Source organism: Bos taurus, chromosome 12 (assembly GCF_002263795.3).
Source record: "Bos taurus isolate L1 Dominette 01449 registration number 42190680 breed Hereford chromosome 12, ARS-UCD2.0, whole genome shotgun sequence".
In the NCBI taxonomy this organism is placed as follows: Eukaryota; Metazoa; Chordata; class Mammalia; order Artiodactyla; family Bovidae; genus Bos; species Bos taurus.
The window spans coordinates 12,699,265-12,720,954 of NC_037339.1; the positions used below are offsets into that span (position 1 = coordinate 12,699,265).

The window sequence follows — 21,690 nt, forward strand, 5'->3', positions numbered from 1 at the left end:
AGCCTGGTAGGCTGCAGTCCATGGGGTCGCTGAGGGTCTGACACGACTGAGCGACTTCACTTTCACTTTTCACTTTCATGCACTGGGGAAGGAAATGGCAACCCACTCCAGTGTTCTTGCCTGGAGAATCCCAGGGACGGGGGAGCCTGGTGGGCTGCTGTCTATGGGGTCACACAGAGTCGGACACGACTGAAATGACTTAGCAGTAGCAGTAGCAGTATTTTTAATTGGAGGACAATTACTTTACAATGTTGTGTTGGCCTCTGCTATACATCAACATGAATCAGCCATGGGTATACATACTTCCCCTCCCTCTTGAACCTCCCTCCCACCTCCCACCCCATCCCACCCCTCTAGGTTGTCACAGAGCCCTGGGTTTGATCTGAATAGGAACAAATCATTTCATTTGTTTGGGTCCTTTTTTTTTTTTTTTTTTTTAACCCATCCCAGTTGCTCTTCTTCAAAGCATGATGAGTTCTAAGTGTTCAACCGAGAACACAAACTTTGGTGACTCAGAGATGTGCCATTGTGAAAAATCTCCCCTCTTGGAAGTGTCCTTTCGAGAACTATGCAAAAAGGGGACACAAACTGAAAACATACGGACACAAACTGAAAACATCCGAACTTTTTAACTGTGTTTACCTTGGCCAGCACCTCCATTCTCTCCTACTGAAAAAGTTTCAAAATCTGTGAGCAATGTTCATATTTTCATTTTCTCGCCAAGGGGTACAATTCTGAAGAGAGACTTTTGAAAAGCCCTAGAAAGTTTTCCTTAGCAAGGAAACCCAACATTTAAGGCCAGCTCAGCTTTGGGTAACATTCTCCTTTCCTGATTGGCAGCAGGATGGGCCCTCCTGGGTGGCCCACCTCCAAGTGTATACTCTTATTTTTAGGACATTGAAGGAAAATAACTGCCAAGCGGTAGGAATGGCATATGACCCAAATCTCTTAACATCTATGGTCCTATATGTGACCTTACTGGATCCTCTCTCTGTACCATTTCTTTCTTTCTTCTTCTTCTTTTTTTTTAAGTCTGACTTGGTTCCTATAAGCTTCCTGCTGCCACATTCAAAATCTGCCTCATTTAAAGCCACTTTGAGGGTGCAGAAACCAGGGTTTGGGGGAGAGGGTTCTGGTTTCCTAAGCTTGCCAAAATACATAATCAGAATCTATATTTGGAACCTATATGCTAGAGGCTGCACCCTCAGTGCTCCTGAGGATGCTTCCTGCAGAAAAAAAAATGGCGGGGGGGGGGTGGGGGTCGTGGGAGGAAAGAGGAGGTGAGACAGGCAGGAAGGGCCTTCAGACATCACTAAGTCCGACTTTTTAAATCCTGTAGGGGAAACTGAGGCTCAGGGATGCAGACTGACTCAGGAACGTCTGTAACGTCACCTTCATCCTTGACCAAGGCATTGCCTCGCCTCTCCCCCTACCCAGCTCTTGGACTTTCAGAAAGCCCATCTCCTCGAGCTTCAGACGGCGGGCAAGTGGTGTCTGGGAACCGCTGGACCAACCCACAGCCTCCACCCCCGAGGGCCCCGACGGGGAGGGAGGAGGCCTTTGAGTGAGAGAGGCAGGGAGGGAGGGCGAAAGGAAGGAAGGGGAGCCCGGGGTGGGAGTGGAAGAGGCAGCTTCGCCCGGGGCGGGTTGGCTCGCGGGGCCAGCCCTCCCGAGGCGGTTTATAAGAGTTGGGGCGGCCGGGAGCCCTCCCCGCCGGTCCGCGCGCCCCCGGAGCAGCGCCGGGTTCTGAGCGCCCCGCGTCGAGGCCCGCCTGGCCGCGCGCCGGCTCGCGCCGCCTTCGGACTTGAGCGCGCGGCAGCCCAGCCCGGGAGGGAGGCGAGCGCCGGAGCGAGGGGGCCGAGCGCCATGCGCCGCGCCAGCAGAGACTACACCAAGTACCTGCGCGGCTCCGAGGAGATGGGCGGCGCGGGCGCCCCGCACGAGGGCCCGCTGCACGCCCCGCCGCCGCCCGCAACCCCCGCGGCCGCCGCCGCCTCTCGGTCCACGTTCGTGGCCCTCCTGGGGCTGGGGCTGGGCCAGGTCGTGTGCAGCGTCGCCCTGTTCCTCTACTTCCGAGCGCAGGTGAGTGCTCGCCCCACAGGGCGCGCGGGTGGGGCGCGCCCACCTCGACCCGCCAGCACTTGGCAGGAGGTGGAGTTTGGTTCCCCCCCCGACCCCGGCCGGGCTTCCCCGGATCTTGCATATTCCGGAGGGGAAAGGGACTCTTAAATAAAAGAGAACGTGTGACTGCGGCGCAGCCGGGCGCGGGGCCCGGAGCGCTGGCCTCGGTCCCCGCGGGCGCAGCCCGGCCAGGCTGTTTCGCTGAGGCTGGGCTCGCCCGGCGTGGTGCGTTTGAATTTCCCCCGTCGAGACCGCATTGGTCGCTCACCTCTTTTGGAAACGATTACGCGCTTTTCTCCCCTTCTGTATCCTTCTTGGAGCAAAGAATGAACTTATTGATGTTCACTTAGGAACAAAATGGAGCGTCTCCAGTCAGGCGTCACCGACCTTTTCCCTTCCCACCCACCCCCCAGAGATTGCGGGGTCCTGGGGCCGGTTGCTTTGCACCGTGCCGGGGTGCGCGCGGAGCCGAAGGTCGCAATGTGTGCGCTGCCCGCAGCCTCTGGAGCATCGGGTGGAGATGCCCAAGGCATACAGATGGACCAAAAGACACAGAGCGGCCAGGGACGCCTAGTCTTAGGAACCGGGCTCCTCTCGCTCTGGGTGAAAGAAGAGAGAAGGGCCCACGTGCCTTCCCACGAAGGTGGGCGGAGGAAGGAAGCGAGACGTGTGTGGAGGTGGTGAAGTTCTCTGCCCTGGCACAGCCTGGCGACAATCTAGCAAATAACCAAGCTTTTCAAAGATGGGGAAACCGGCTAGGGACTGGGGAGAGATAGTAGAAAGGAAGGGGTAAATTTGTAACATTATGCTTTCTGGTGGTTTCTGCTCTTGTGTTTTCTTGGAAATTGCTGTGCAGTTGCTTGGATTCATTCAAATATTCTTGTCTGGTGCTGTGAACTCTTTCTCAAAGGAAGTGGGGGGCTGACTGTGCATTTTTTTTTATGGGAAAAGAGAGTTGGGTTTGGACTTCATTGGTTTTCAGATTCAAAGGTGATTACTAAACCAAATTGGATGCATGAGACATGGCATTGCCTGGATTGTACAGGTTTTTGACATGTGCCAGAGTCCTGAGCTTGTCATCATAGACTTTTTGCTAAGTATTCAGTATCCACTAATTTGCATTTTGTAGAACTAGTTTATGAACTGAGACAGAAGTAGACATACTATGCACAGTATTTTAGAAAATTTGTATTTGTATGTTAATAAACATATTTTCCTGTTGAGAAAGTTTTTCTAAAACCACAACTTTCAAGTAGTTTTCTTGCAACGTTGTCATTCAGTCGCTCAGTCCTGTCCCACTCTTTGCGACCCCATGGACTGCAGCAGGCTTCCCTGTCCTTCACTGTCTCCCTCCCGGAGCTTGTTCAAACTCATGTCCATCGAGTCGGTGATGTCATCCAACCCATCCTTTGTCGCCCCCCCTTCTCCTCGTGCCCTCAATCTTTCCCAGCATCAGGGTCTCTTAGATTACACAAATCTATATGAAAGTGATGAAACATTTTTCTTTCATTGGACTGCACTGCAGCCAAAAATGGCTGATTTATCCATTTTCTCATCCGGTATATGGTCCTGCCCCCTCCCCCGTTTAATTCTTACATACTGAGTGCCTGCGCTGCACTTGGCACTATTCAGTGGTGCGGAATACGAGTTAAGAATCATTTAGTCAACATACAGTGCCCATCTGCTGTGTTGCATGCATGATGCCAGGTAATGATGGGGACTATAACAAAAGACTTTAGATTCCTAGTCAAATAAGAGAGAAGCATTGAGGAAAGAGACAGAAGATGCAGTCGTTCCCTCTTTTTAAATTTAATTAATTAATTAATTTTTATTTCTTGGTCCTGGGGCATGTGTGTTCTTAGTTGCCACCAGGGATCAAACCCAACTCCCCTGCATTGGAAGGGCAGTGTCTTAACCACTAGACCACCGGGGAAGCCCCAGTACTTCTCCGTCTTTTATCTCTTCTAACACCTTAGCGTTACGGCATTTTCATAGCAGGAATTGTGAAGTGAGTATTCAGCACTGAAAGAGCTAGGGGATGAATGGATTGTAGGGACCAGGAACAGCTTAGATTGACAGGAACCATGGAAATGTGACCATTTCAAAAAGAATGACTTGCTGGGCTGTTGAAGAAATTGTTTGACCTCTTTGTACGGAGTCCCAGTATTAATGGTCTGGCGGGCTGAGAAGTCTAGCCTTCTCGTGATCGTTTAGCAGTCTTGACGTCACATGGATAACAGTGAAAACTTCCAACAATTTTTTTCAAAGTCCACATGTAAGTTAATAAGCCTGGCTAGAAAAATTTCATTTGGAGAATTTAATGTCATCGAATTTCTGGGTACAGTTTTCCTAGATGTCATGAAGATTGGGATTCTCCAATATTTATATAAAATGTATTAGCCATTATGCTGAACCCAGCTTTGGGCTGCATTTTTAAAAAGTGGCTTTCTTCAGTAAAGAGTAATATTTGGAACAATGTTTTCATAGGAATATCCCACTAGATGTGGTTAGGTTTTGCTGAGGATGATATCTAAAGAAGTCCTAGACATTTAGAGATACATTCAGAAGAAGGTACAAATGAAATAGAATGTTTGGAATTTGTTTCAAAATAATAACATGTTTGCTTATAGATCCACTGGTAACTGTTGAAACTCTATGGTCAGTACCTGTAGGTTGAGTCTACAGTTCTTTACACTTTTACATTTGCTGGAAGCCTTCTTTGAAAGTTCTAGCTGAGAGAATAGACCCAGTTTGACCTGACACTGGTTGAATGTTTTCACTTACATCAGTTCCTTTGGATGAGAACTTGGTACCAAATGAGAGATAGATTTTTGATTTCCACTCAGTTTGTGGGTCACTTACTTGGGATTCCTGAGTGCATTTGAGTTAGAATGAAATCATCTAATATCAGGTAGCATGTTTGCAGTTTATAGTAAAAAAGAAAAGAAAATGGAGCCAGTTTTATTGTTTTTGTTTAAAAGTGAGAGAGGGAAGTCCTGAAAATCCTCAAGAATCACAACATTGTTAGTTGGCTATACCCCATTAAAAAAGTTCAAAGAAAAAACAGTTCAATTTAGTTTTAAATGCATTCAGAAAAATATCCCCAAATAATGTAAAAAAAAAAAATTATAGTGACTTAAAACAAGTTTCCCTTTCTCAACTCATGTTTGAATAGTTAAAAGTGAATGTGCCTCCCGAATGTTTGCAGATTGCTTGTGCCTAGATTAAGGAAAAAAAAAAAAAAAAGTACTAGATCCAGTGTAGATTGGCTTTTCCCCCACCAACCTTGCCAAAGAAAAAATAGCGTGTGGTTTGTGCTATATATTTACCACATAGTATTCATACTTCGGTTTACAAAGAAAAAAATCCCTTCCAAAAAGTTGCTTTTAAATATTGATGTGTATTTAAACACACACACATATACACACAACATCCATATAACCATATTCAAAGTTTAGAACTTAGCTATAAGATAAGTTTTTCAGAAAACTCAATCTCTCTTCCCTTTTAACTCTTTCCCCAAACCCTCAGCATGCACACCAACCTCCCTGGGCTGTTCTTTACCCAAGAAGGAGAGCCGTCACTACCAAAAGTCTGATGTGGAGGTGTGTGGGCTGGCGGCTTAAAAAACCAGAAAACGCAGCAGCACAGATGGCAAGCATCCTGCCTCATTTAACCCTACAAGCGATGAAGTTTCAAGGAAGCTTTCAGACTGAGTTACTTGCATGTGAACCACACCATCTGATACATGTATTTTTGAAGTCCAGTTTAAATCAGATATTCAAGATTCACTTAATATTTTCAGTCATTTCTAGTACAGTGAATTCATTTGTAAGTCAGTTTACTGTGATTTGGGGATTCCCTGGTGGCTCAGACAGTGAAGAATCTGCCGGCCGTGCAGGAGACCTCAGTTCGATCCCTGGGTGGGCAAGACCCCCTGGAGAAGGGCATGGCAACTCACTCCAGTATACTTGCATAGAGAATGCTATGGACAGGGGAGCCTGGTGGACCACAGTCCATGGGGTGCAGACAGTCAGACCCGACTGAAGCAACTTAGCATGCACGCACATGGCTGGCCCTGCACCCCTGCACCTCTGCTCCGCCCTTTCTCCTGGTCTCTATTTGCATGCACGGAGAGTTGCAAGGGCAGCAGACTAACATAGACATTTGGTTGTAGATGAAAAATAAGTTCCTAAGACACTTGCACCACTGTGTCACAGTGGCATGTTCACATTAGCCGAGACATGAGGACAGATGTCCACTGACAGATGACTAGATTAAGACAATATGGCACATATAGACAATGGAATATTACTCAGCCATAAAGAGAGTGAAACAATGGCATTTACAGCAACATGGATGGATCATTCTTACTGAAGTAAATCAGATAAAGACAAATACCATATGATATCACGTATATGTGGAATCTAAAATAGGACACAAAGGAACTTACTATGAAACAGATATAGACTCAGACATAGAGAACAGACTTCTGGTTGCCAAGACAGAAGGTGTAGGAGGGACAGATTGGGAGTTTGGGATTAGCAGATGCAAACTGCTATATATATATACACACACACACACACACACACACACACACACACACACACATATATATGTAAAAAACTCAATCACTTTGCTCTACATTAGAAAATAATACAACATTGCAAATTAATTCAATAAAATAAAATTTAAAAATAAATTTCTAATGTATGACCCTTAAGTAAACAAAATAAGTGAGTATAATATCAAACTGAATGATGTCACACTTTCATTTCGGAAAATAATTGGTAACATTTATATATGTTTAGCTCTAAATGTGCTTCCCTGATGACTCTGGTAAAGAATCCACCTGCCAATCCAGGAGACGCAGGTTTGATCCCTGGGTTGGGAAGATCCCCTGGAGAAGAAAAGGGCAACCCACTCCAGCATTCTTGCCTGGAGAATCCCATGGACAGTAGATGGTGGGCTACAGTCCATGGGGTTGCAAAGAGTCAGATATGACTTAGCAACTAAACAACAAACAAGCCCTACATGACCATCTGAAACAGTGGTTCTCACTTACACATTAGATACACTCGGGGAGAGAGATTCAGTTGACCTCAACTCTTAGGGATATTGAATAAATTGGCCCAGGGTGGGACCTGGGCAGGGCTATTTTTTAAGAGAGAAAAGACTAAAATCTTTGCATCATATTTCTCTTCATTAAACCTTTAGCCATTATTGACCATATCAGTATTTTTGTGCTAGCTGATATTACTTGTGAAAAAATTTTAAAAGTGGGTATCCAAGGAAATTTGGAGACATTTTAATAGTAGACAATTGATATTTGTACCTTTGGTATTTGAAAGCATCCCTTCTCAAACCTTAACGTGCAAGAGAATCACCTCGAATCAGAGTTAGAATGCAGATCCACAGGCACTGCCCAGGGTGGGACCTGGGCACCTGCATTTCTAACAAAATCTGGCTGATCTTGTAACCCTGAAGATGACAGGACTATACTTCCCACAGCAAGAGTCATGGGGGCTACTGTTTCTGTTGATGGCGCTCAGCTTGTCAGCGGGGTTGGAGCTTAACCAATGTTAGGGTCCCCAGGCGTTTCCCCACTAATACCACACTGTCTCTCTAGCTCAGCGGCTTTCTGGTGGTGAGCCAACTGAGGCCTTCGCAGGAAACTTCTTTCTTGAGGTCTAAACCCAGTGACCCTTCATATCAGTTGCCCAAGCCTCTCTGGTTTTGTGGGAAACTTACTGGTGTAAGTGGGCTTTTAAGCAGAACTATGGAATGGAAAGCTTGCCTTATATGAAATCTCAGATATTATGATTCGTACTCATTATCTTAGAGACATAAAAGACAAATATGGGTGGCAAGTAGTTTTGAGTCCTGAGTGACACCTCTCCCGTGATTTTAGACGTTACCAATCCTTTAATGTACAAGAGTGGAATGATAAAATTTGCATTGGTGGGTGCACATTTGTGGAAAGGCTATCATTTTGTTTTGAGAGTTTTGGATATGGGTAGGGTACTTAGTTTACTTCTGACAGCTGGTTCATAAATCTGCACATCTTCCACTGACTTTTAGAAAGATAATTAAACCAGGGATTGAGAGAGCTGGTATTAACTGACTGTGCTTTGGTTATGGCAGACTTAGGTAATTCCCTCCCCCCTCCTTTTTTTTTTTTAAAATCTAGCCTGTACCTAAAAAGCAAGTGCACATGAAGTACCTTGAAGTTTTTGAAAGGAGAGAATGATAAATTAAGCCACTATTATTAAAACAATTAGGTAGCTAATTACCTCTCCTCTTTACTTGACAGTTGAAACCACTACAAAGGCTCGTCAGAGCCCCAGGAGGAGCTGGCAGACAATTTAAAAAGTAATATATAAAGAAATGCTTGTGCTGGTACCTGTTGTAACTAGGCGACCAGCTATAACTCTGTGGGGATATTTTGGGTGGGACTATCCCACGCACTTCAAGAATTTTAGCATTCCCTCAGCATGAATATGTATAGGTTGCTCATGAGCCCCCTTCACCCCAGCTGATCCCAAGCATCACCAAACATGTTTTCAGTCACCTTCTGAAAGATGTAGCTCTCCCATCTAAGAAAACTGGTGAGAGGTTCAACAAAAAGGGAAACTGCTTCTGGCTGCAGGTTTTCTTTGGGGCTAGGAAATGGATTTCTTCGGCTGATTAAAACACACATTGATTAAGGGAAAAGGCTAGGCAAACATGGCAGCTGAACATGATGTTAATTTCACCTGATTTATGTAGGTTTCATGCTTTGAATATCCAAGTGGGCTTCATAATCCCACATAGCGTGCTCCTTAGGACTTAAAAGGCTTGCTCTTCCTGTACTGAACACCGGTAGTTTCGTTGATGCCCTTCCCCTCAGTGAGGACTTGAATAACGTCAGACAATTTTGATAATTTCCCCTTGAATTAATGTGTACACATGTGTTGTGGATGATAGTCAGATACTCATAAAAGCAAATTAGAAGTCAATGTTTGCACCAACTGGAGGGTAATTGTATTAACTGTTAGCTATTGGGAACCTGCATTCATTCTTCCAAGAATGAATTCTGTTGTCTTAGTCACACTTGACTCAACAGCAGAGTGATCAATGATAACCACTCTTACGTTCTCACACTTTTTTCCCCTTCTCAGATGGATCCTAACAGAATATCAGAAGATGACACTCACTGCATTAATAGAATTTTCAAGCTCCATGAAAACACGGATTTGCAAGACACAACTCTGGAGAGTCAAGACTCAAAATTAATACCTGATTCGTGTAAGAGAATTAAACAGGCTTTTCAAGCAGCTGTGCAGAAGGTGAGTCCACATTGAGATGATAAGTCAAGAGCCCTCACTGACTCTACTAATGCTGAAAATTAAAATTGGCTAAGTGCTGTTGACTTTGTTCTTTTTTATTTTAATAATTTGTAAGAGAGCTAAAGAGAATTTTTTTTTGAGGGATTAGCAGAATCCTGTTGAAGTTGGTAGTGGTTAATTGGGCTTCCCTGGTGGCTCAGATGGTAAAGAATCTGCCTGTAATGCAGGAGACCTGGGTTCCATCCCTGGGTCAGGCAGATCCTCTGGAGAAGGAAATGGCAACCCATTCCAGTATTCTTGCCTGGAGGATCCCACGGACAGAAGTGCCTGGAGGGCTACAGTCCATGGGATTGCAAAGAGTCAGACATGACTGCATGGTTAATTATAGTGACCATCGGTGTTCATGCAAATATTCTTTCCTTTCTTTCTTTCTCTCCCCTTCCTCTCTCTCTCTCTTTCTCTTATTTTGGAGGAAGCATTTAAATTCACTCTTGAAAGGAGGACAGGGATGGTCTGTGGTAGTCAGGGAGCCAGTGTGCTGGTTTGAAATCCCTGCCTTAGAAACCATTCTCTCTGCTCAAGGATTCTCTACTGGCTACTTCCTTTATGTTGGGTCTTGAAATGGGAAGACCCCCTATTCCCCATCTGTGTGTGGATCCAGGGTTCTGTGGAGAATAAGTATTAGCTGGTCCTCTGTTGTCATCTGACTTGTGAGGGGAAGTGAAGTAGAGCAGGAGTTGATGTTGGGGGAGGGGAAATTCTCTGGACCTTTTCTGATTTTCCAGGAGAGCTGAGTGAGAAGGGAGGGGATGGGGATACAGAAGACAAATGACTTGTCTACAGTGACAGCCTCAGTGGAGAAATGCTGGAATAACTGCCTGTTTTGTTTTCCTGGATACAGTCCCCTGAGAATTCTGCAGCCTTGGCATTATTTTACTTACTGACTCCAGCAAGAACTGGGTAGAGCCCCCCGACTCCAGGGTGTGCGCATGCGTCCACATTGATGCCTCGCATAACACATCTGATGGGTTCTTGCGTCTGCTTGGACATCCCAACCTCTAGTTTGCAGCTCCCCGGGCTAACTCTGATAATCTCACAGTAAATTCTAAATTTCTCAAATGCCTCAAACCTAAGTTGAAATTCGAGTTTCTTTTTAAAAAATTCACAAGTACTAATCACATTTTTTAAAAAGAGGATATTATTGGATATAGAGGTAGGGAGAGATAAAACTGTTTTGTATAACCCTTCAGGCTGGTATTTGCTATATTTCAACAAATTTAAGAAACCACAAATTTTCAACTTACTTTATTATTTCATGCATCACAAAGAGAGAAAAAAATTTGACAAAAGAATTAAACATAATCATTATAGATTCTAGTTGCATCCAGTTCAGAGATTCTGAAATATAAAAATATATTTATCATAGAATCAAAGAAGTATATATCGTTCTAATATCTATAAGAATGTTGTTTAAAAAGATTGTGTTTTCATTATATTTAGTGTGTAGATGCTTAGCTTTATGCAGTAGATGCCTATTTTATTTATTTTTGATGCCTATTTTAAAATGTAGGTTTAAGTTGGATCTTTTGATCATCTATTATAATTTTTGAGCTATACAGCAACAGTAATTCCATTAGTCTAATTCATTTTTAAATGTTCTATAGCGTTTTCTTTTTCTGCTTTTGCAAAAAATTAAACTGCTAAAAACAAGAGAAAAATGAATAACTTCTGATTTTTCACTATTGGAAGCAATTGGAAATTGAATGACTGCTATGCTGTATTTACCTCATCTTAGGTTAGGTGGCGGAAAAGGCAATGGCACCCCACTCCAGTACTCTTGCCTGGAAAATCCCATGGATGGAGGAGCCTGGCAGGCTGCAGTCCATGGGGTCGCTAGGAGTCAGACACTACTGAGCAACTTCACTTTCACTTTTCACTTTCCTGCATTGGAGAAGGAAATGGCAACCCACTCCAGTGTTCTTGCCTGGAGAATCCCAGGGACAGGGGAGCCTGGTGGGCTGCCGTCTATGGGGTTGCATAGAGTCGGACATGACTGAAGTGACTTAGCAGTAGTAGCAGTAGGTTAGGTGGCACAGCAGTAAAGAATCTGCCTGCCAATGCAGGAGACATGGTTCAATCCATGGGATGGGAAGATCCCCTGGAGAAGGAAATGGCTACCTACTCCGGTATTCTTGCCTGGAGAATTTCATGGACAGAGGAGCCTGGAGGGCTACAGTCCATGGGTTCACAAGAGTCAGACATGACTGAGCAACCAACATTTCACTCTCACTTTCAAGTCTTTCCAAGTAGTGCTAGTGGTAAAGAACCCGCCTGCCAATGCAGGAAATGTGAGAGATGTAGGTTCAATACCTGGGTCAGAAAGATTCCCCCGGACGAGGGCATGGCAACCCACTCCAGCATTCTTGCCTGGAGAATCCCATGGACAGAGGAGCCTGGCGGGCTACAGTCCGTAAGGTTGCAAAGTGTCAAACACGACTGAAGCGACTTAGCACGCTTTCTTATCATTTTAATCATGTATATTTTGTGGGAGAAATTGTAGCATGTGAAGTCAGACTTATGTTTGAATAAATGTGATCTTGGGAGAGTACTTGATATTTCTTCACTCTGGCTTCCTCATCTTTAAAAACTAGAGTTCACAATCCCTCTGTAATAGGATTGTGGTTGATTTGAATAAAAGATGTAAAGGACCTAAGCACAGTCCTGGAAATAGAGTATGCACTCATTAAATGTTTATATATTACTTTACCACCATTATTACTAATTCATTGTTATTGTTGATGATTTAATCAAAGACATATTTTTAAAGTTTAGATAGAACATGTTTGATCATTTTTCTAAAATTGCATTAAAACAATGCAAACAGTGAAACAGGTTGCAGAAAAGCACTGGGATGTTTTTATTACGAGCAACAGTAAATGTGTTAAGTACATATTATCCTTAGGAAACTTCCAGGTCTATTTAAGACTTAGACTTGATTTAAATAATGCAGTGATTCAGAATATAGAGAGCCTGTTCTTGAGACATTTATAAGCTGTGTTGTGAAGGACAGTATACTAGGGGAGGAAAGACATAACATTTGCAAGACCCTTAATTTAAAATTATCTTCAAAAATTCTGATCCACAGTGGGAAAGGGGACTTACTGCGCTGTACACTGTGAAATCTAACACTCAATTAGCTGTGCAGTTGATTTAGAATATGATGTTAGTTTTGGATATACAGTGATGTGATTCAGTTATTTTTCCCACATTGTAGTCCATTATAGATTATTACAAGATGTTCAGTATAATTCCCTGTGCTATTGTATGGATAGTAGTTCGTATTTGTTCATCCAGGACTCCTAACTTGCCCCTCCTTTCTTTGATCCCTTTGGTAACTATAAGTTTATTTTCCGTCTGTGAGTTTATTTCTGTTTGTTTATAGATTTATTTGTATTATTTTCTAGATTCCATGTATAAGTGATATAATATTAAGAGAGAAATGAAATACTGCCATTAGTAGCAACATGGATGGGCCTAGAGAATATATATAGTGAAATAAGTCAGAGAAAGACAAATTCCAATTCATTTTTATTATTTTGTTCTATGTTTCATTTTTGTTCACTTTTAATCCTGCCTCTGAGATATTGAGTAACCTATCTGTAAACAACAATTACAGGTACTAGAGGTCGTGTATTAGTTCAAAACTGAACCCCTAATTAAGGTAATTCTGGTTATGTAAATGATTGCTTCCTAATTTTCTATTTAGATCAACATATATTGAATCTCCTTACAATGGAAAGAAGACAAACTTTTAATTTCATTGGTACCCTGGTTCTTAAAAATTATGCTTTGGGTTTCTTCTGGAAAAATGAGTATGCAAAATCAGCCAAGATAATTTAGAAAATAAGTAATATTAAGAACATATACCATTAATGTTTACTTATGGGAATGCAAGGATGATTCATTTTAACAGGTCAAAGAAGAAAACGTTATCATTTGCTAGATAACTGAGAAGTGAGTGACACAATTTTGCACGTATTTCTGCTGTTTAAAATCCATTAGAAAGTAGAACTAGTTGGATTCTTGATGTTATCCTAAATAGCTCAAACTAAAAGTTAGCTAATGATGAAAAATAGGAGCATTTCTCTCACTATCAGGAACACAACAAAGATATCCACCGTCCCCATGTTATTTAACATTGTTCAGAATGTGCTAGCAAACACAATTACATATAGGAATGAAATAAAATATATAGAAGGTGGAGTTTGAATGTGATGTGCTTGTATACTTGGGAAAATTCAAAGGAACTGAGAGGCTACAAGAAAAATAAATCAGTTTACAAAAGTAATAGGTAATAATCACTAGCTGTCCCCATTTCAAACAATAATTAGAAAACATGAATGAAAGATTTCATTCATAATTTTTAAAAAGCCCAAAAAATTCATTTAACAAGGAGTATACAAAGCTTAAGAATCGGACACGACTGAGTGACTGAACTGAACTGAACTGATACAAAGCTTATGAAAATAAAACCAGAGAACTCTACAGAGACTTTTAAAATAGGATTGGATAATGTAAAGATGGAACTGTGCAAAGTCATAATCCATAAAAGAGAACAAACACCTTAATGTAGACCTCATTGTGTGTGTGAATATGATTGTGTGTATATATATAATTTAATATAATATAAATTATTTTGTATAAGTGGGTATAGTTTGGGTTATTAAAAAATGGAATTAGGACAGTTTGCTATTTTTAAAAAGTGATAGTGTTACCTCATGTCTTGCGTGCGTGCTAAGTCACTTCAGTCGTGTTCAACTCTTTGCCACCCCGTGGACTGTAACCCACCAGGCTTCTCTGTTCATGGGATTCTCCAGGCAAGAATACTGGAGTGGGTTGCCATTCCCTTCTCCAGGGGATCTTCCCAACTCAGTGCTCAAACCCAGGTCTCCTGCACTGCAGGTGGATTCTTTACCATTTGAGCCACCAGGGAAGCCCGCAGGATGAGTAGAACTTTTTATTAATTTCACATTTATTTTTGTTGTGCTATAGTATTTTACATGTTATTCATGGGTAATAATGTTACACACAGGTAATCCTTTTTAAAGAATAAGAAACTGTCATAATATACCATTGTGTGTTTGAAAGTAGAAGATGCCATTTTTTCCCCAACAAGAGACTCTTTAGGTCAAAGCTGCATGCTGTTCATATCTTATCATTAGAGTCAAGCAATGTTCATGAAGGGTGCTACTGTGCTAGGCACTTTGCTATAACTTCTCCAATAACCAAGGATTTACCTTTCCCTTGAAGTGAAGTGGAAGTTGCTCAGTCGTGCCCGACTCTTTGCGACCCCATGGACTCTACAGTCCATGGAATTTTCCAGGCCAGAATACTGGAGTGGGTAGCCTTTCCCTTCTCCAGGGGATCTTCCCAACCCAGGGATGGAACCCAGATCCCCTGCATTGCAGGCAGATTCTTTACCAGCTGAGCCACATTACCTTGGCCAAACAGTGATTTGCCACATGTGTTATCCTATGATAAGGATTATTGGTTAATGTGACAGCCTACGCATCTTGCCAGAATAATCAGACTTCTCATTGCTCTTGTTGATGCTAAAAATAGAACAGCAGGCGTGCACAGGTAGGTGTGACTCTGAGTTTTAGTTCTAATGCAGATATTGGGTGAACCCGTGAAACAAAATGACATTGGCGGCTGCAGTCATTACTGAGAGCTCGCCCCATCCAGTGGTAACAAATGCCAGACATAAGCACAGTATCACATTCTGTGTGTGCAAAAACTGCTGTTTACCCAGCCCGTCTTTGGTCAGACTAGTAATGCTGTTTTTCTCCCTTTTTTTGTTTGCGGCTGGGTTGTCTTGGCTTTTTTTCCCCTTTAGCACAGAACTCTGAAAGCCTCTTAGTGATCTAGCTCTGCCAACCACAATTTACGAAGTCTGTCATAACAGTCTATGACAATAAAGAAAACACTAGCACAAATAGGGTGTCCAATTTATAAAGCAGTTCTTGTTCCGGCTTTGGTGGCCTCTCTGGCCTCTGCTAGGCTGAAGAGCGATGTGGGCGCTCAGGCCTGAGCAGGGGTGCGTGGCCCTCAGACCTCCCGGCCAGGCTCAGTTTCTACACTGTTTATATATCCTGAGACCTGGGAGGTAACTCTACTTGATGTTGCTGTTAAGTTTAAGTGTTCGTCGCTCAGTCGTGTCTGACTCTTTTCGACCCAATGGACCGTAGCCCCCCAGGCTCCTCTGTCCGTGGGATTCTCCAGGCAGGAATACTGGGCTGGGTTGCCATGCCCTCCTCCAGGGGGTCTTCCTGACCCAGGGACTGAACCCATGTCTGTTACGTCTCCTACATTTTCCGGCTGGTTCTTTACCATAGTGCCACCTGGGAAGCTCTGATGTTTCTATGCTTGCTTGCTAATGTCACGTTGGGTACCTGTTTGTGAAAAACTTCCGGAAACTTATTTTGAAATGTATCTGAAAGGGTGATACGGAGCAGAGAATCCATAGACAAATCAGTCACCTTGTTCTCCAGTGTGAAGGGCTCAGTGCATTCAAGGTGACCCTCTAGGATGTGGGAAGGAAGGATGGTGACTTACATGTATGCGTGCGTGCATGCTAAGTGGCCTCGGTGGTGTCCCACTCTTTGTGACCCTATGAACTATAGCCCGCCAGGCTCCTCTGTCCATGGGATTCTCTAGGCAAGAATACTGCAGTGGGTTGCCATCCCCTTCTCCAGGGGATCTTCCCGACCCAGGAATCGAACCGGCATCTCTTACATCTGCCCGCATTGGTAGCTGGGTCCTTTACCACTCGCGCCACCTGGGAAGCTCTTACATGTATATGTATTTTTTAATGTTAGCTTTAGAATATTTTATAATGTATCTAATATTCAACAATGTTTTAATACTTAAGTAAAAAACTATGTAAGTTTGGGAGCATTGAATTTTTTCCTTCTCTCAAGAAACTGCATAATCAGAAATGTTTAGAGGTCTTGGAACAAAACTGCAACTCCATCAGGACAAGAGCTATAGCCTTTTTGCTCACGTTTGAATATATCACATCTGACTTAGACTCGAGATGGAAGGAAAAAAAGGACTGATGACTTCTTAAATTCCGTAAACTAATTTTTTAATTAAGCACAGGTCTTTGATCAGTTCATAAAGCCATTCATAAAGTTGTAAGCCTGATTTTCATGCATTGGTTGTCTTACCAATGGTATAGTTGATAATTGTTACTATTATAGCCTGAAGCAACAGTACCTCCATTGTTGCTGTTGTTTAGGTGCTAAATCGTCTTTAGCTCTTTGTGGCCCCATGAACTGCAGCGCACCAGGCTTCCCTGTCCTCCACTATCTCCCGGACTGTGCTCAGATACATGTCCATTGAGTTGATGATGCTATCTAACCGTCTCATCTTCTGCCGCCCTCTTCTCCTGTTGCCTCTATGCAGTCATATTTTGTTGAAGGTTATCTTTAGGTGAACTTCTTGCTTTAATCATGTTTTTGGCCCCTTCATGGCTTGTAACCTATATAGAGGCAGGGCCATAATGGGAACTGGAAACATGGCTCTGGCTTCTTACATGCTCTTACAAAACTCTCTATTTCACCCCAGAATATAAAAGCCAATGGCAATGACTACCAATAAACTATGTTGTTAGCACATTCCTAACTAACCATTTCATGGAGTCAGTAGGTCACTGAGCCTCAAAACATTTACCAAAAATGGGGAGTCAGACCAGAGTCATAATCATCGAACAATTGATTCTTACCTGGAATTCTTATTTTCTTCCTCAGGAATCAGCACATTAGTTGATCTCCTTCAGGGTTCACAGTATATGTGAAACTATCTCCTGATACTGAGAATGATGTAGCCAGAGATTTGCAGTCCTTTGATCCTTGGTCATGCGTTCACTGTTCTTTAGTACAGTCTGTGCTGCTGTAACAAAGAGACCCATCACTCAGTGGAAGAAATAAGATAGAAGTCTTTTCTCTCATGTGCAAAAATCTAAAGGTAGAAGTTCAGGGCTGGCAGGAAGGCACCTCCATCCTCATCAGGTGCTTTCATCTCTGGATCCAAGTTGTCTTCTCCAGACGTTGTCACTCCCAGAAAGTGGAAAGGGAGAAAGAAAGGGTCAAGGCAGTACTTGGAAGTGGAGACATTATCATCTCTAGTAGTGTCTTGTTGTCTGGAACTTGCTCGTAAGCAGACACTTGGATGCAAGGCGGGCTGCACATTGTCGTTTCTGGTTTAGCAGCTGTTGGCACCAAAGCTGGAGCAAAGAGGGTTGCCTATCACTAGTTGCAAAGAGGAAAGGATGGATTCTAGGAGGACAATGACTGGTCTCCGATACTCACTAAATCCTGTTTAGGCAGGAAAGTGGGCTCACTGTGTGAGCAAGAGTTAACTCTAAGTACATACAAGTATACAAAAAATTGAAACAGTCAAGATTTCATTTTCTAAAACTTAAAGTACTTTAGGATTATTTAGATTCCAAAAGAGAGGAAATTTGAAAGTAGATTTAACAGCATGCATCTTCCTGAGGAACTTCCAAAGGTTTGTTTAATCCATGTATCTGAGATCTTTGAATAAATTTTGATTATCACTTTCCCAGTTTTTGGTAGGTTTTGTGGGTTCAAGAACATAAATTTAAAACCAGAAAGTTCATCAGACTGAGTGGTTGTTTTTTCCATCTGTCAAACTGATTCCTTAGAATTCCAGTGTCAATTATTACAGGAAACATATTTCCACTTTTAAAACCAAAGTCTATAAAAAAGCATGTAAAACTGAGTAGATCTTAACAACTTATGAAATTATAAGCACTGCAGTTGTTATATAGACATTATTTTTATTTGCTTTTTAGTTAAATTCACATGACAAAAACAAGAGGAAAAATTAAACCCCGTTCATTATCTCTTTGCCTTTGTATATAAGAGTATGTGTCCCAAGAAAGTTTCTTGTAAACCCACAAGGCAGCTTGGGGTTTGGGGGCACTGACGTTCCCAAGTCAAGATGTTAGTCATGTAGTGGTTTTCCAATGGGATTTCATCCCTGCCATAACAGTTTTGGGAACTGCAATTCAATCAACCCCAATCATATCTAGCATTTATAAAAGCTGCCTTTATGGGAAAGCCAAAGCACGACCCACAGAATTTTCCTACAAAACCAAGCCATCTACTGGTTTTTGTCCAACAATGACCCATTAGCTGTGATGGGCTCAGTCACAGGGGAGACCCAGGGCAGAAGGTAGGAGGGTTTCCAAAAGGGAAATAACCAGTGAGTGGTGTTGTAGGAGTTGGGCTTATCTTCATGCCAGAAGTACTCCAGGGTAGAAGAAAAGATATTCTGGCTTGACATTAAAAAAGAAAACAGAAGACCAAGGGCATGCCTAAAAGAGGAGCATCTCATTATGTGACATAGGCTCTTGGGCTGCAATTCCAGAAGTCAGTAAGACTGCGGGTCCTCAGTTGGAGGGAACCTGGTGAAGGATGCTTGGATTGCTCCACCAGAAGCGGCTCCTCCTAGGAGAGGGCCAGCCTGCGGAGCTGGAAGAGAATGATGTGCCCTTGAGCAGCATTTCCCAAACCTGACTTGATCTTAAAAATCACTTGGGGAACTTGTTTAAAACAGAAACGAAAGGCTCCAAGATCTGTTACAAAGATTCTGATTTGGTAGTTCAGGAGTAGACTCTATGATTTGGGAAATCTTTCTTAGAAGGGCTGGTCTGTCTTCGGGAAGGTTTCAGGGTAAATACTGACCAAAGAGGTGTTCTAAGCATCTTATGGAGAAGGACATGGCAACCCACTCCAGTATTCTTGCCTGGAGAATCCCATGGAGAGGAGCCTGGCGGGCTGCAGTCCATGGGGTTTCAAGAGTTGGGCACGACTTAGTGACTAAACCACCACCAAGCATCTTAGGAAGAGGTGAGAGCCACTGGGGGACAGGGAAGCCACTGGTGAATGACATGACTATATTTGAGAAGCAGGATTCAGCCTGTGTGTTACGGAGAAGACGGGTCTTGGAAGTCGCACAGAACACTCTATGTCTGAGATGTGTGCTGTGCTGTGCTCAGTCGCTCAGTCCTGTCCGACTCTTTGCGACCCCATGGACTGTAGCCCGCCAGGCTCCTCTGTCTACAGGATTTTTCAGGGTTCTCATAACCTCTTCCGATGATCTTCCCGACCCAGGGATCAAACCCAGGTCTCCTGTGGCTCCTGCATTGGCAGGTAGATTCTTGACCACTGCGCTACCTGGGAATCCCATATCTGAGATGACCAGGCAGCAAATATTTGCTTGAACTTTTCAAGATTCAAGGTCTGAGAGGTCCATCCTCACATAGCTTCCTTATCACTAGGGTGCTCCCTCAGTTCTCGGGTTTTTCTCTTTGAGAGCGCTGGGTGGTGATGGTGGTGGTGATGGTGGTGATGGTGATGCGTGGTGGTAGGGGTGATGGTGGTGATGGTGGTGGTGATGGTGGTGATGGTGATGGTGATTGTAGGGGTGATGGTGGTGATGGTGGTGGTATTGGTGATGGTGGTGATGGTGGTGGTGATGGTGGTGATGGTGATGGTGATGGTAGGGGTGATGGTGGTGATGGTGGTGGTATTGGTGATGGTGGTGATGGTGGTGGTGATGGTGGTATTGGTGATGGTGATGGTAGGGGTGATGATGGTGATGGTGGTGGTGATGGTGATGGTAGGGGTGATGGTGGTGATGGTGGTGATGATGGTGGTGATGGTGGTGATGATGGTGGTATTGGTGATGGTAAGGATGATGGTGGTGATGGTGGTATTGGTGATGGTAAGGATGATGGTGGTGATGGTGGTGATGGTGGTTTGTGATGGTAGGGGTGATTGTAGGAGTGGTGATGGTGATGGTATTGGTGATGGCAGGGGTGATGGTGGTGGTATTGGTGGTGGTATTGGTGATGGTATTGGTGATTGTAGGGGTGATGGTGGTGGTATTGTAGCAGAAGCAGCAGTAAAAATAATGATAATTATAAACCGTAACACTCATATTCATCAGAAACTTGATGAACTCAGAACCTTTTCTCCTCCATGCGTATAAATGCTTCTCATCCGATCAACCCTTTTGTGGTGAAGGACAGAGCCGTCATCTCCATCACCCCAAACCAGAAGCCAGAAGATGGTCTTACAGGCTTCCTCTAACTTTCTTACCTCACCCTCACCTGTGGGTTCTACCTCCTTCCTAAACTTTCAAGCACTTCTCTCTGCACCGTGTCACGACCGTTGGCCCCTCAGTACAGGCGTCACCGTCCCCATCATCACTGTTCACCTGGACCACTGCCAGGCGGCCGCCCTGCCCTATCACACTGCCTCTAGCCCACCCTCTCTACAACTCAGCGATTTCTCAGATGCCAGTTGAAACGTGTCTCTTGCTTTCCTGCTCACGAAAATCCTTCAGTGGACCCTTGTAGTCCTCAGGATAAAGTCTGAGCTGCTGAAGATGGAACACCAAGTCTTTTGTGTTCTGGGACCCTCCTTCCAAGCTCCGCCTCTCCAGCCTCATTATCCTGTGGCTCCATCTCCTCACGCTCCTCGGCTGTGCTCAGCAGCCCCACCTCAGTAAAGGGTTAGAAGTTCCCTAACCTGGCTGTGCCCGTCGCCACCCTCCACTTCCTGCCTCCTTCCCGTGACTGTAAGCACAGTGAGGGCAGAGAGGCTGTTTGTCCTAGATGCACAGCGTCTTGGCCTCCCGCAGGACACCCTGCCCTTGCAGCCATCCGTGACCTCTGCGGAATGGACGGCTGGGTGGATGGATGAAGTATAGGTCTCTGCGCGTGTTCTGTGTGTGCCATTCCAGGCTTCTCTTTGTGTACAGTTTTTATTTGTCTTTCAAAATTTAGCTCAACCATTTCTTCACACACACAGAGGTGAAAGTGTTCATCACTCAGTCGTGTCCGACTCTTTGTGACCCCATGGACTGTAACCCACCAGGCTCCTCTGTCCATGGGATTCTCCAGACAAGAATACTGGAATGGGCTGCCATTTCCTTCTCCGGGGGATCTTCCCCATCCAGGAATTGAACCTGGGTCTCCTGCATTGAAAGGCAGATTGTTTACCACCTGAGCCACCAGGGAAGCCCCCAGTGATGCCTACCTGCCCACCTTTGGGGTAGGAACCCCTGTGGTGCACACTTGGGGCTTCTTGTATTCACCCCAGCATAGCATTGACGCCAGGGGCCTGGTGCTGGCCTGGTACACCCA

The 21,690-nt window shown here is 43.9% G+C and overlaps 1 protein-coding gene across 1 annotated transcript in view; it reads left to right on the top strand.

Annotated features, from left to right (window-relative positions):
- Positions 1–1,866: 1,866 nt before the first annotated feature.
- The window catches only part of TNFSF11 (TNF superfamily member 11), a 41,224-nt gene continuing 21,400 nt past the window's right edge, over positions 1,867–21,690 (top strand). Inside the window, exons 1-2 of the mRNA NM_001205770.3 lie at positions 1,867–2,082; positions 9,282–9,449. Coding sequence (NP_001192699.1) covers positions 1,867–2,082; positions 9,282–9,449 — 384 coding nt within the window. The remainder of the gene's footprint in view (positions 2,083–9,281; positions 9,450–21,690) is intronic.